The following is a 14843-nucleotide window of genomic DNA, read 5'->3' on the forward strand; positions in this document are numbered from 1 at the left end:
TAGCATAGTAGCACACACATGCTTTAGCAGTCACGCAAAACAAACACTCGCAAATTTGTATTCAATAAAATCTGAGAATCTATACTATAATTTAGATCTATTAGGAATAAATCGTTGTCTCGAGGAGTTAATTTTTCTTTATCTTCATATATTATCGATTTAATGTTTTTACTTTTATTATTATTATTACTATTTGACGTATATTATTTCCAATTTCTCTCATTGATGTGGAACGAGTCATTTCCTTACAAAAGGTGATCAAATAGTTTCGTTTTTCTTGTCTTTTGATCTTTCGTGCTAGCTTTGTTTTCCAGGTATTCTTCTACGTATTCTTCAGTTTTTCTTTTCTCTGCTAAATATCTTAAATGATTGCTTCTTTTATGATAGGTAAACATTCCTTGTTTCACAAAAAAACAGGAATTTGTCTTTGTTTCGATTTCGCCTTTCCAAGACGTATCATTGTGTTATTCAAATTTTCTACGAAATATAAATTACGCTTCTTCTACATTGTGATCGTCTATAAATTTATTTATATATGATTTTTTCCCCAATTAATATTAGCAAGTCACCTATTTATATATATTACAATATAGGAAAATCACTTCCTTAAGTGGTAAATTCTACATTCCAAGATATCTCATGTGAAAGATTTTGTAGATGAAAAGCATGAAACTTATCAAGATGTAAAGTTTAAAAAACATGTTCAAGTCGAGTAATGTCAGCAATTGTTTAGCCAACATAATGCTACAATTATATCAGATTCGGATTTTGGACACTCAATATGTGGACCCCCCCCCCCCCTATGGAAGTGCTGATGGAGTGACGGCTATTATATTAAGAATTGCTCATGATACAAAATATATGAATTTAAAACCTACACAATGAAAAATCGAATCATTTCATTCCCGTTGTTGTGATTGTGTTTTCCATCGGAAACTGCCAAATATTCTGTGTCTATTTTCACACATTTGTGTTACGTTATTATGAAACAAAAAAAATTCAAAGTAATATCTCTAGTAAATAGATTACAAATGTAACGTATTGATTTTGTAAGTGAATGAGGTTGGCGAGTGTATCATCATGTAATGTTAGATATACTTCAGTATATTAATGTCAGCAATTGTTTATTTAACATCATGTCGTATTATTACAACAGATTGAGACTCTGAACATCCTCTCTGATGATCTCAGTGATCGTCCCGATGCATCACGTGATCTCGCTCAGTTCATCTGTAAGATGCCTCATCTGAAGAACCTGACATTTGATGGTTCCTGTCACGATGACTTCTACTCAACATCATCGGTGATGGCATCATCAGCAAAGGTATTGATTTGATCGTATATTTTAGGACTCTAAGAAAATTACTACATATTTGTTATACGTAAAGTGTACCCTTTCCTATATTGTCAAACGCAAGTGTTCGATTTTACTCTCGTAATTGTTAAGATGAAGCAGGTAGGAAAAGTTAAATGTTCATGGACGTGGATACGAAAAGTGAACTTTCTGTCATAATACAAAAACAGTCTGAAGATTTCAACTATGCTGGTGACTAATATATTATATAACATATTCTTAGTTCCATATGATAATTCGAAATGCTACGGGAATGCTGATGGAGAGACGTCTATTTAAATTGTGAATGCCAATGAGACTAAATTATTTCAATTTAAAAACCTTCAAAAATGAAAAATCGAATCCCATCGTCTCTTCTATCCCTTTGGAAACCGCAAAGTGTTCCATATTTTTGTTTTTACACTTTTATGTTATGTAAAAATAGATTTTCAAAGTACTATTTCCGAATTGAATTTCAGAATAACGTTTCCAATCATAAATGAATGAGGATGGCAACTGTATCAAGATGTAAAGTGTAAACACATGTTCAAGTAATGGCAGCAATTTTTTATCCAACATAAATATAAATGCTACAACATCAGATTGGGACTTTGGACACTCAGTTTGTGGACCCCCCCCCCCCCCCCTATGGAAGTGCTAATGGAGTGACGGCTATTTTAATTAAGAATCGCCGATGATAAAAGAAATATATGAATTCAAAACCTACAAAATGAAAAATCGAATCTCTTCTTTCCCGTTGTTTTGATTGTGTTTTCCATCAGAAAACGCCAAATGTTCTGATTCTATTTCACACATTTGTGTTACGTTATTATGAAATAAAAAATTTCAAAGGAATATCCCTAGCAAATAAATTGTAAATGTAACGTATTGCTTTTGTAAGTGAATGAGGGTGGCGACTGTATCATCATGTAATGTTAGATATAATACATTATAGTAATGTCAGCCATTGTTTATCTAACATGATGTCGTACTATTACAACAGATTGAGACTCTGAACATCTACTCTGATGATCTCCGTGAACGTCCCAATGCATCACGTGACCTAGCTCAGTTCATCTGTAAGATGCCTCATCTGAAGAACCTGACATTTGATGGTTCCTGTCACGATGACTTCTACTCAACATCATCGGTGATGGCATCATCAGCAAAGGTATGGATTCAGTGATACATTTTAGGACTCTAAGAAAATTACTACATAGTTGTTATACTTAAAGTGTACCCTTTCCTATATTGTCAAACGCAAGTGTACGATTTTACTATCGTAATTGTTAAGATGAAGCAGGTAGGAAAAGTTAAATGTTCATGGACGTGGATACGGAAAGTGAACTTTCTGTCATAATACAAAAACAGTCTGAAGATTTCAACAATGCTGGTGACTAATATATTATATAACATATTCTTAGTTCCATATGATCATTCGAAATGCTACGGGAATGCTGATGGAGAGACGTCTATTTAAATTGTGAATGCCAATTAGACTAAATTATTTCAATTTAAAAACCTTCAAAAATGAAAAATCGAATCCCTTCGTCTCTTCTATCCCTTTGGAAACCGCAAAGTGTTCCATATTTTTGTTTTTACACTTTTATGTTATGTAAAAATAGATTTTCAAAGTACTATTTCCGAATTGAATTTCAGAATAACGTTTCCAATCATAAATGAATGAAGATGGCAACTGTCTCAAGATGTAAAGTGTAAAAGCATGTTCAAGTAATGGCAGCAATTTTTTATCCAACATAAATGCTACAACATCAGATTGGGACTTTGGACACTCAATATGTGGACCCCCCCCCCCCCCCCCTATGGAAGTGCTAATGGAGTGACGGCTATTTTAATTAAGAATCGCCGACGATAAAAGAAATATATGAATTTGAAACCTACACACAAAAAAAATCTAATCATTTCTTTCCCGTTGTTGCGATTACGTTTCCCATCGGAAACTGCCAAATGTTCCGAGTTTATTTTTCACACATTTGTGTTACGTTATTATGGAATATGATTTTCAAAGTAATATCTCTATCAAATAAATTGTAAGAGTAACGTATTTCTTTTGTAAGTGAATGAGTTTGGCGACTGTATCATCATGTAATGATAGATATAATACATTATAGTAATGTCAGCCATTGTTTATCTAACATCATGTCGTACTATTACAACAGATTGAGACTCTGAACATCTACTCTGATGATCTCCGTGAACGTCCCAATGCATCACGTGACCTAGCTCAGTTCATCTATAAGATGCCTCATCTGAAGAACCTGACACTCCGCTGTTACTATCATGATGACTTCTACTCAACATCATCGGTGATGGCATCATCAGCAAAGGTATGGATTCAGTGATACATTTTAGGACTCTAAGAAAATTACTACATATTTGTTATACTTAAAGTGTACCCTTTCCTATATTGTCAAACGCAAGTGTACGATTTTACTCTCGTAATTGTTAAGATGAAGCAGGTAGGAACAGTTAAATGTTCATGGACGTGGATACGAAAAGTGAACTTTCTGTCATAATACAAAAACAGTCTGAAGATTTCAACAATGCTGGTGACTAATATATTATATAACATATTCTTAGTTCCATATGATAATTCGAAATGCTACGGGAATGCTGATGGAGAGACGTCTATTTAAATTGTGAATGCCAATGAGACTAAATTATTTCAATTTAAAAACCTTCAAAAATGAAAAATCGAATCCCTTCGTCTCTTCTATCCCTTTGGAAACCGCAAAGTGTTCCATATTTTTGTTTTCACACTTTTATGTTATGTAAAAATAGATTTTCAAAGTACTATTTCCGAATTGAATTTCAGAATAACGTTTCCAATCATAAATGAATGAGGATGGCAACTATATCAAGATGTAAAGTGTAAACACATGTTCAAGTAATGGCAGCAATTTTTTATCCAACATAAATATAAATGCTACAACATCAGATTGGGACTTTGGACACTCAGTTTGTGGACCCCCCCCCCCCCCTATGGAAGTGCTTATGGAGTGACGGCTATTTTAATTAAGAATCGCCGATGATAAAAGAAATGTATGAATTCAAAACCTACAAAATGAAAAATCGAATCTCTTCTTTCCCGTTGTTTTGATTGTGTTTTCCATCAGAAAACGCCAAATGTTCTGATTCTATTTCACACATTTGTGTTACGTTATTATGAAATAAAAAATTTCAAAGTAATATCCCTAGCAAATAAATTGTAAATGTAACGTATTGCTTTTGTAAGTGAATGAGGGTGGCGACTGTATCATCATGTAATGTTAGATATAATACATTACAGTAATGTCAGCCATTGTTTATCTAACATCATGTCGTACTATTATAACAGATTGAGACTCTGAACATCTACTCTGATGATCTCCGTGAACGTCCCAATGCATCACGTGACCTAGCTCAGTTCATCTGTAAGATGCCTCATCTGAAGAACCTGACACTCAATGGGAAGTACGAGGTCTTTCTTCACGATGACTTCTACTCAACATCATCGTCGATGGCATCATCAGCAAAGGTATGGATTCAGTGATAGATTTTTGGACTCTAAGAAAATTACTACATATTTGTTATACTTAAAGTGTACCCTCTTCTAAATTGTCAAACGCAAGTGTACGATTTTACTCTCGTAATTGTTAAGATGAAGCAGGTAGGAAAAGTTAAATGTTCATGGACGTGGATACGAAAAGTAAACTTTCTGTCATAATACAAAAACAGTCTGAAGATTTCAACAATGCTGGTGACTAATATATTAAATAACATATTTTAAGTTCCATATGATAATTCGAAATGCTACAGGAATGCTGATGGAGAGACGTCTATTTAAATTGTGAATGCCAATGAGACTAAATTATTTCAATTTAAAAACCTTCAAAAATGAAAAATCGAATCCCTTCGTCTTTTCTATCCCTTTGGAAACCGCAAAGTGTTCCATATTTTTGTTTTTACACTTTTATGTTATGTAAAAATAGATTTTGAAAGTACTATTTCCGAATTGAATTTCAGAATAACGTTTCCAATCATAAATGAATGAGGATGGCAACTGTATCAAGATGTAAAGTGTAAAAACATGTTCCGAGTCTATTTTTCACACATTTGTGTTACGTTATTATGGAATATGATTTTCAAAGTAATATCTCTATCAAATAAATTGTAAGAGTAACGTATTTCTTTTGTAAGTGAATGAGGTTGGCGACTGTATCATCATGTAATGTTAGATATAATACATTATAGTAATGTCAGCCATTGTTTATCTAACATCATGTCGTACTATTACAACAGATTGAGACTCTGAACATCTACTCTGATGATCTCCGTGAACGTCCCAATGCATCACGTGACCTAGCTCAGTTCATCTGTAAGATGCCTCATCTGAAGAACCTGACACTCAATGTGAAGTACGAGGTCTTTCTTCACGATGACTTCTACTCAACATCATCGTCGATGGCATCATCAGCAAAGGTATGGATTCAGTGATACATTTTAGGACTCTAAGAAAATTACTACATATTTGTTATACTTAAAGTGTACCCTTTCCTATATTGTCAAACGTAAGTGTACGATTTTACTCTCGTAATTGTTAAGATGAAGCAGGTAGGAAAAGTTAAATGTTCATGGACGTGGATACGAAAAGTGAACTTTCTGTCATAATACAAAAACAGTCTGAAGATTTCAACAATGCTGGTGACTAATATATTATATAACATATTTTTAGTTCCATATGATAATTCGAAATGCTACGGGAATGCTGATGGAGAGACGTCTATTTAAATTGTGAATGCCAATGAGACTAAATTATTTCAATTTAAAAACCTTCAAAAATGAAAAATCGAATCCCTTCGTCTCTTCTATCCCTTTGGAAACCGCAAAGTGTTCCATATTTTTGTTTTCACACTTTTATGTTATGTAAAAATAGATTTTCAAAGTACTATTTCCGAATTGAATTTCAGAATAACGTTTCCAATCATAAATGAATGAGGATGGCAACTGTATCAAGATGTAAAGTGTAAAAGCATGTTCAAGTAATGGCAGCAATTTGTTATCCAACATAAATGCTACAACATCAGATTGGGACTTTGGACACTCAATATGTGGACCCCCCCCCCCCCCCCCCCTATGGAAGTGCTAATGGAGTGACGGCTATTTTAATTAAGAATCGCCGACGATAAAAGAAATATATGAATTCAAAACCTACACACAAAAAAATCTAATCATTTCTTTCCCGTTGTTGCGATTACGTTTCCCATCGGAAACTGCCAAATGTTCCGAGTCTATTTTTCACACATTTGTGTTACGTTATTATGGAATATGATTTTTTAAAGTAATATCTCTATCAAATAAATTGTAAGAGTAACGTATTTCTTTTGTAAGTGAATGAGGTTGGCGACTGTATCAAGATGTAAAGTGTAAACACATGTTCAAGTAATGGCAGCAATTTTTTATCCAACATAAATATAAATGCTACAACATTAGATTGGGACTTTGGACACTCAGTATGTGGACCCCCCCCCCCCCTATGGAAGTGCTTATGGAGTGACGGCTATTTTAATTAAGAATCGCCGATGATAAAAGAAATATATGAATTCAAAACCTACAAAATGAAAAATCGAATCTCTTCTTTCCCGTTGTTTTGATTGTGTTTTCCATCAGAAAACGCCAAATGTTCTGATTCTATTTCACACATTTGTGTAACGTTATTATGAAATAAAAAAATTCAAAGTAATATCCCTAGCAAATAAATTGTAAATGTAACGTATTGCTTTTGTAAGTGAATGAGGGTGGCGACTGTATCATCATGTAATGTTAGATATAATACATTATAGTAATGTCAGCCATTGTTTATCTAACATGATGTCGTACTATTACAACAGATTGAGACTCTGGACATCTCCTCTGAAGATCTCCGTGAACGTCCCAATGCATCACGTGACCTAGCTCAGTTCATCTGTAAGATGCCTCATCTGAAGAACCTGACACTCCGCTGTCACTATCATGATGACTTCTACTCAACATCATCGTCGATGGCATCATCAGCAAAGGTATGGATTCAGTGATACATTTTAGGACTCTAAGAAAATTATGTTATACCTGAAGTATACCCTTTTCTGTATAGTCACACGGACGTGGACTATTTTACCCTCGCAATTGGTACACAGTTGAGAGGAAGTAGGTAGGAAAAATGACGTATCATGAAGTGTATGCGAAAAGTAAAATTTTCGTGATAAAACAAAAACAGACTGAAGCTCTTAAGATTAAAAGTGAACAATATATACCATTTTTCTCTGGATAGACGGCTATTTTAATTGTGAAAACTGATGAGACTAATACTTGAATTTAAAAGCCTACAGAAATATAAAGTGAACCTCTTATTCCCCGTTAATTCGATTCTGTAACATGTTAAAATTTGCCAAGTCTTTAAGTTAAATTAGGTTTTTCACAGTACTTTTTTAATCAAAGGTCAGAATGACATATTGCTTTTGTCAATAAATGAGGTTGGCAACTTCATTATGATGTAATATTCAACAATATTTGTAAGTAGTGTAATGTCAGCAACTGTATATCCAACATAATGTTACTATTATAACAGATTAAGATTTGACATCCGATATGTGAATCACCCCCCCCCCCCCCCCCCTCACTCATTCAGACGTGAACATATACAGTGTAGTAGGGTCAGTAAGATTACCGAATCATATGCCGGGGGAAGGAATTTTCTATTTTTCAGACAATCATGGATCCACAACTATTATTTCGTCGATAATAATAAAGCTCAAGTTTTTTTCTTCAAGGGCAATGTGATTAAGGAATGGTTTACGACCGTTTTGTCTTCATGTTTTTTTGTTTGTTTTTTTGTTCTGTAAGGCTTAAGATCATGAGCCACGTTTTCCATTCATATTTAACCACTACTCCCTCTCTCAACAGATCAATATGTTCTAGAAAATATCATTTTCAAATCTTTATCCGTACTGCCCACAGTCCCGATTGCAGAAATGAAAAAAACTATTGATCACCTCTACCATTACCTATCATTCATTTAATTAACACCATTATGCATTATATCGGTCTCAAAAGAATCCAGGAAATATTCAAATGCGTGATAATTTCAGGTGTCAAGACTTGTAGCTCATTTCAAAATACAATGTGATTTTTTAAAGATTTTTTAGTTGTGGCAACGTTATTAATATAATTTGAAAACATATTGCTGAATTTTGAATATATTTGTAATGGGTTGTTATAGTTACATTCAACATAATGTTACTATCGCAACAGATTGAGACTCTTTACATCCTTGCTTGGGATCTCAGTGAACGTCCCTCTGCATCACGTGATCTCGCTCAGTTCATCTGTAAGTTGACTCATCTGAAGGACCTGACACTTGGCGGTCAGTACCACAATGACTTCTACTCAACATCTTCGTCGATTGCATCATCTGCAAAGGTATTGATATGATGTTAAATTTTAGGACTCGTATATAACAAATCACTACATTCTTTGTTTTACTGGAGGTCTACTCTTCCCTATATCGTCAAACGAAAGTGCACAATTTAACTTCCCTATTGGTCATTCGTTAAGAGGAAGCAGGTATAGGAAAAGTTGATCGTTTTAGGAGGTGGATGCAAAAAGTGAGCTTTCTGTCACAAAACAAAAAAGACTGAATATTATAAGATTGGTAGTGAATAATACCTTTTATTCATTCGATATGACTATTCGGAGTGCTACGGAATTTCAATTTTTAATACTGAAGAGACTAAATAGTTTAATTTAAAAACCTACACAAATATATAATCGAATCTCTGCAAAGGTTGACCTATGACCTATGACCTGAAATACGATCTTAAATGTTAGGACTCGTTACGAATCACTACATGCTTTGTTATACTGGAAGTGTACTTTATTCTGTATAGTCTAACGAAATTTGACAATTCGCCCGCCTTCCTCCCGATAGGCCTATGCATTAAAACACATAACAATAAGCTAAATGTTATGGTGGTATATTTGTACCTGTAATCACGTTTAATATTAAATATCTGTTAATTATGCAGTAAAGCTTTACATCGGACATTCTTAAACGGTCCACTATATATCACAATTCAAGTAATATTATTAATTCACACTACACTACACTACACTACATTACATCGATAAAGGTTTAAATGTACTTGTGATATAAAATTATATAGTTTTTAACCACTTTCATTATAACTATTTCAAACTCTAATACATGTATGCCAGTTACATTGTATTTTATTATCGTATAATAATTATAATAATATCCTAATAGTCCACTCCAAATGTTATTAAACCGAAACGGAAATTCTTTTTGACCGGAATAATTGCATTTGACTGATTTGAAATTATTTAGTAGGTGTTCATCCTAACGTATATTAAATTAGACTGGTCTTCGTTTCATTGAATCTATAAACGGTACTTGCCTTTCACATATTTATATTAGTAAATAACGAATGATATACATGTACAATTGACTTGTAAGAAAGAAAAACAAAATTCTTATAACTTGTAACTTATAATTGCATTTGCATATAAAGCCTTCTTTCATTATGTTCACCCAATAGTCTGTAATTATATATATGCTAGTTTATGTCAAATAATGTTATTTCCTTACAATAAAAGATCGTAATTATTTAACTATTATAATTGTGTTCATAAGTTTATATCATTTATATTATATCTTATTTTGTCATCATTGTATACGATATGTATTTCTGTTAATTCATGTATAATTAAATCTTTAGATCAATCATGTAATTTATTGTATATTTGATTGTTGTAAAGCGCATAGAGAATTTATTATTATGCGCTATATAAAAATTACTTTATTATTATTTATATTATTTTGCTCGGCTCATGTCTTTTTATAATCCGTGTGTATATTCTACAATACCCATGAGGCTATCAACATCCATGTTTTTTGTTGCTTTTTTCATGAAACTTAAGAATGCAATTATATATCTACTAACAATCGAACCTACTACATTTGTTATTGTACTTTAATTTCCCTTTTTGTGTACATGGTCAGAGTGTTAACACGTGCCCCGCCCTGACTGAGCTGACAGTGGATGATGACACACTAGAAGGATGGCAGGTTTGTGGTTCGATGTTTGATAATGTGAGGAGTGTCACTATACAGGTATGTTACACGATCGACTGTGACGTCATCCAGAGGATCCATCTACCAGGAGCAACAGAACTCACCATTCAAACACAAGAGTATGCATATCGACCGGCTGTTTTCCACGAGGAGTCCACTTCACTACCCAATGCTCTCCTGAATATCTCCCCTCAGCTTGTCAAGGTGACATTCAGAGATCTTGACATTGGTAACAGTGAGATGGAACTAATCTTACAAGCTTTCAGATCACCTCACAACCTCAAACATCTGAAGACTATCAGGTAAGACACATCGTGCTTTTTTCGAAGAGCACTTTGACACTTTTCTTCTTTTGATTCTCCATTCCACATCTGGAAATTGAAGAAAATATGCGTGTTTTTTTTGTTAATTGAATAAAGTGTGTCGATCTTCCCCCTTTTTCCTCCCTCCCTCCCTCACTCTCTCTCTCTCTCTCTCTCTCTCTCTTTCTATCTCTTTATCTCTCTCTTTCAATGTTTGATTTATTATGATTAGAATCGATTTGAATTTAAAGATGACAAAACATCAATACCAACATAGGCCTAAACAATAAGGATGAATAGCTCTGCTCATCTGTACCATGCATTACAGTTGTTTGACTAATTGAGTGGTCTACATGATAAAACAAATAAGATAAAAAGTTACATCATTATGAACAGCTATATTACAAACATTGTTAACTCCTATAACAAGCCCCCATCCCTAATTATTTTACATAGATGATACTGTATTCCGTCTATTTTTATAATGGTAGATTCGTAAGATGCGGGACAGATTTGAGCATGAATGGTGTCACCACTGCGTGCAATAAAGATCAGGTCATGGAGGTGGAGGTGGAGCATGGCAAACCACGTGGGTGAGTCCGTAGAACTTTAACTTTAAGAATTGCATCGCCTGTAATGGTAGCATGACTTTTATGTATGATTGCATGTCTCTTTAACGCTCTGCGACAATCAGTGTTTGTGTATCGTACGCACGACCACAGGTAGTATTTCACCTCAGAGAGGATGTGCAATATTAAAAGCCGCCTTCCTATTTCCTTAACTTAAACGATTCACTGGCTAACTAGAATCAGGGAGATGAGACTAGATGCAGCAGAAATGAGGTCTAGTGTTAGAATTAAGCCAGTCGTTTCTGATATTCATTCAGACGCGAGGTCTGTTCGAAACGCCACGTATGTGTTTTGATATATAGAAATAGAAAAAGAAAAGTATCTTGAATATATTACAAGCATGTAGCTATTTCCCGTCTTGGGAGAGAGGGTTAGATAATTTCTTCAATTGAGAAAAAGAAATGATATTAATGTACAGGAATACGTTTTTTGTTTTCATGTTTATTGTTTTATTTGTGTGTTAAACTTTATTTGTGTTAAACTCACATATCCCTGGTTTATCAGTAATGATACGAACTGGTTTATCAGTAAGATCCCTCAAAACTCACCTTTTCCCCCAATGATCTATGTGATATACTTCCTGTACTGTACTTTCTTGTCCTCTTTACATATATTTGTATTTGTAAGCGCTATGGTACTTATTGTTTTTAGCGCTCCTAAATATTCGATATTATTATTATTATTATTATGTACCACTCATGATCTCGCATGAACCAATCCGTGCAAAATGAAACAAAGAGTCGACAAAGGCGTGTACATAAAAACAAAATGCTATTGGAAATGGGTAATCATGAATATTTCAATTTGCCCATTGGAAAATATAGGCCGGATTCTAGAAGTGATAAAGTAAGGGTATTTATTCCTTTTTTAACATGATAACATGTAGACCTATTTATTTAATGGATTCTCGCATTTTTGAACTATTATGTTTTCTACGTAATAGATAACATGTTAGTTCAAGTGGTGCTGCTTGACGTAAAGCCGTGTAATATTTAATAGCTTTTGTTTGTCCTTTGTCTCCTGCTGTATGTATGTGATTATTTTGATGTAGCGCTGCTTCTTTATATTATGTTGATGCACACATTGACACTTATCTCTCTATCTCTCTCCCTCTCACTCCCTCTCTTTCTCCATCACTTCAGTGATAGGTTTTGAGTAATCAAACAGATGACACCGTACTCGATCTGACGAATCAGAGGGATCAGACGATCTTTGCTTGCCAATGGGAACTCTGGGCTGAAGTAAAGAGTACATAAAACACATCATTATAGGCCTATATAATCACTCAACGTTTAAATTTGAAATCTGAACGTTGGCTATTACAAATACAATTGTCATGCAATCGAGTTACTCACCAAATGAATCACGTTGATATCCATTCAATATTACATGATTGTTTATTCTTTACATCGGATTTGAGGCTATTTTTCTTTCATTTAAGAAATCATGATTTTGAATTCTCTTTGAAATGTTACTCTCACTACCTTTAAGTAGTTCTGGATTCAGGAAGGATTTACACTTTATTTTTTTTTTGTTTATTGTGAAAGGACGAACATGTTGTAAATATTTGCCTGAACGTTTGGTGAGAAAACATTGTGTGAAAAAATACAGTCATTTTCTGTTCTAATTTGAATTTTGCAACATGCAGTGTTTCATTCAAAACATTTGTTGTGTACAAAATGAGGGCCCCAAATTTCCCTTATATGTAGAAAAGCACAATCTGTTGATCTTAAATTTGGCGCACACTGTCATAACATTGCTGCTACAGATAAAGTTTGAGATAAGTTTCTGATGGCTTGCGAATCACTGAAAGGGACCTTTAAACATATACATGTATATAATGAAATTAACATGTGTTCTCATGGAAGAAGAGCCTGCTCAGTTAATCATGAACATTTGACAAATCTTCAGAGTTGGGACGCCTGTAAATAAGGTGATTCATTGATGTGAGCTGTCATTGTGAAGGGAATCGGATAGAATAATAATTTGGTTGTTAATGGCTGCCTACCAAAATTAGAATCCATCAGAGTGTTCAATGTCATGGACGGATGAAAGACCAACACTAAATATCCAATCAGGCTTAGGACAGAGAGTCATTCACGATATAGTCACGTGACTTTGGAAAATACCAGTACGTTTTTACTTCTAAAAACTGCGACAATGTTGCCTGCCTTGTTATTCAGCTGTAAATAAACTCTAGCGTCTCCTTAGATTAATTTAAATTGCTACTTTTGGAATGGATGATATGTTATCGTTGAGAATTATTTGTGTGGTTGACGCAGTAGAGTTTATTTATATAGTGGCTACGCTATATAAATTGATCTAAATAATATAATTGCATTGGAGCTCAGTGCACCCAGTGCGGACTTTACCTAGCGTATGACTGCGTCAGCGACTGACGTAGACATCGACGCACCGTGTGAGAGTAATATCGTTACACAACGTGAGTGCAAATCGAACGGCGTAAACCTTTCTTCAAATTAAGAGCGTTGTAGTCCCGACTGAATCTCCTCAATATGTTAGTACAGGTATTAATGCAGTGTAAACACTACCTCTTGTGCAATGAGCATTATATAATTGATGTCTGTGCCATTATAATCAATCGTCTTTTATGATGTATTGTATTACCTCATATCGACAAAATAGTGTGGTCTTTTCAGAGCCATAAGGCCTTTTTTAAATGAAAACTTTGAATGTATATATATATAAACATATTTTACAGTTAAAAACACACAGCATATGAAATGGCAGTAATTGGCAAACTTAAAATCTATGTATATAGTAGAGAATATAACGGAAATAAATTGAATAATGAACAATAAAAAGAATGTATATAAAGAACAAACGAACGAGCAATTGAGAAAAAAATCAAAACGAACACATGTTCGTTTTCCGATTTCAAATAATTATTTACTTTGATATTAATGAACGTGGATACAACTCAATATTTGGATTGTAAACTAAGAAACGATTTTAGCATTCAGATGCGCAAATTGACGATCATTTCAGTATAAGTTCTAATGTATTTTCACAAACACACAAGAGTGTTACGGTAAACTTTTCTAAGATGTATCCACAACTAGAAATTAAAGGTAATGTAACATGTCGTGTACCCCTCATGGCCCTTGTAAAAAGGACAAGGAAGACAGAATTTCTTTCAGAGATATAACGCTGTATTATTTTGTTATCCAGTATATTTTACGTTTGAACTCTTGCATGTGTTACGTAAAAGGTTTGTATATATTTGTTTGATTTAGAAAGGGAAACTGTCTTGTGTAATATATATGAGTTGTTACTTTTCACCGTAGATAATTTGTAAATAACATAGCTAAATAATTGGTGCCCATACAAAGGAGTGTCCTTGCAATGCAAGTTATTAATCACTGACTAAGTATAAATGTATAGGAACGTCAAATATCAAAGCAAATGTTTTTTTTTCTTTAAAGTTT

The 14843-nt window shown here is 33.8% G+C and overlaps 1 protein-coding gene across 1 annotated transcript; it reads left to right on the forward strand.

The window, feature by feature from the left end:
* The first annotated feature begins 699 nt into the window (after positions 1-699).
* LOC105445232 lies at positions 700-12987 on the forward strand. The gene is made up of 11 exons (XM_030994315.1): positions 700-717; positions 1157-1324; positions 2337-2504; positions 3514-3681; positions 4692-4871; positions 5636-5815; positions 7225-7392; positions 8624-8791; positions 10392-10765; positions 11257-11358; positions 12537-12987. Exons 1-11 carry the CDS (start codon positions 700-702, stop codon positions 12547-12549), a joined length of 1707 nt encoding a protein of 568 aa, XP_030850175.1. The 3' UTR covers positions 12550-12987.
* The last annotated feature ends 1856 nt before the right edge of the window (positions 12988-14843 follow it).

The sequence above is a fragment of the Strongylocentrotus purpuratus genome, unplaced genomic scaffold (genome assembly GCF_000002235.5).
Source record: "Strongylocentrotus purpuratus isolate Spur 01 unplaced genomic scaffold, Spur_5.0 spur5_scaffold_21, whole genome shotgun sequence".
NCBI classification, from domain to species: domain Eukaryota; kingdom Metazoa; phylum Echinodermata; class Echinoidea; order Camarodonta; family Strongylocentrotidae; genus Strongylocentrotus; species Strongylocentrotus purpuratus.

Excerpts from the sequence above, each read along its gene's own strand:
- LOC105445232 (XM_030994315.1), top strand. Across the intron at positions 4,872-5,635 it reads CGATGGCATCATCAGCAAAG|ATTGAGACTCTGAACATCTA; the intron begins GTATGGATTCAG and ends CTATTACAACAG. Across the intron at positions 10,766-11,256 it reads AAACATCTGAAGACTATCAG|ATTCGTAAGATGCGGGACAG; the intron begins GTAAGACACATC and ends TTATAATGGTAG.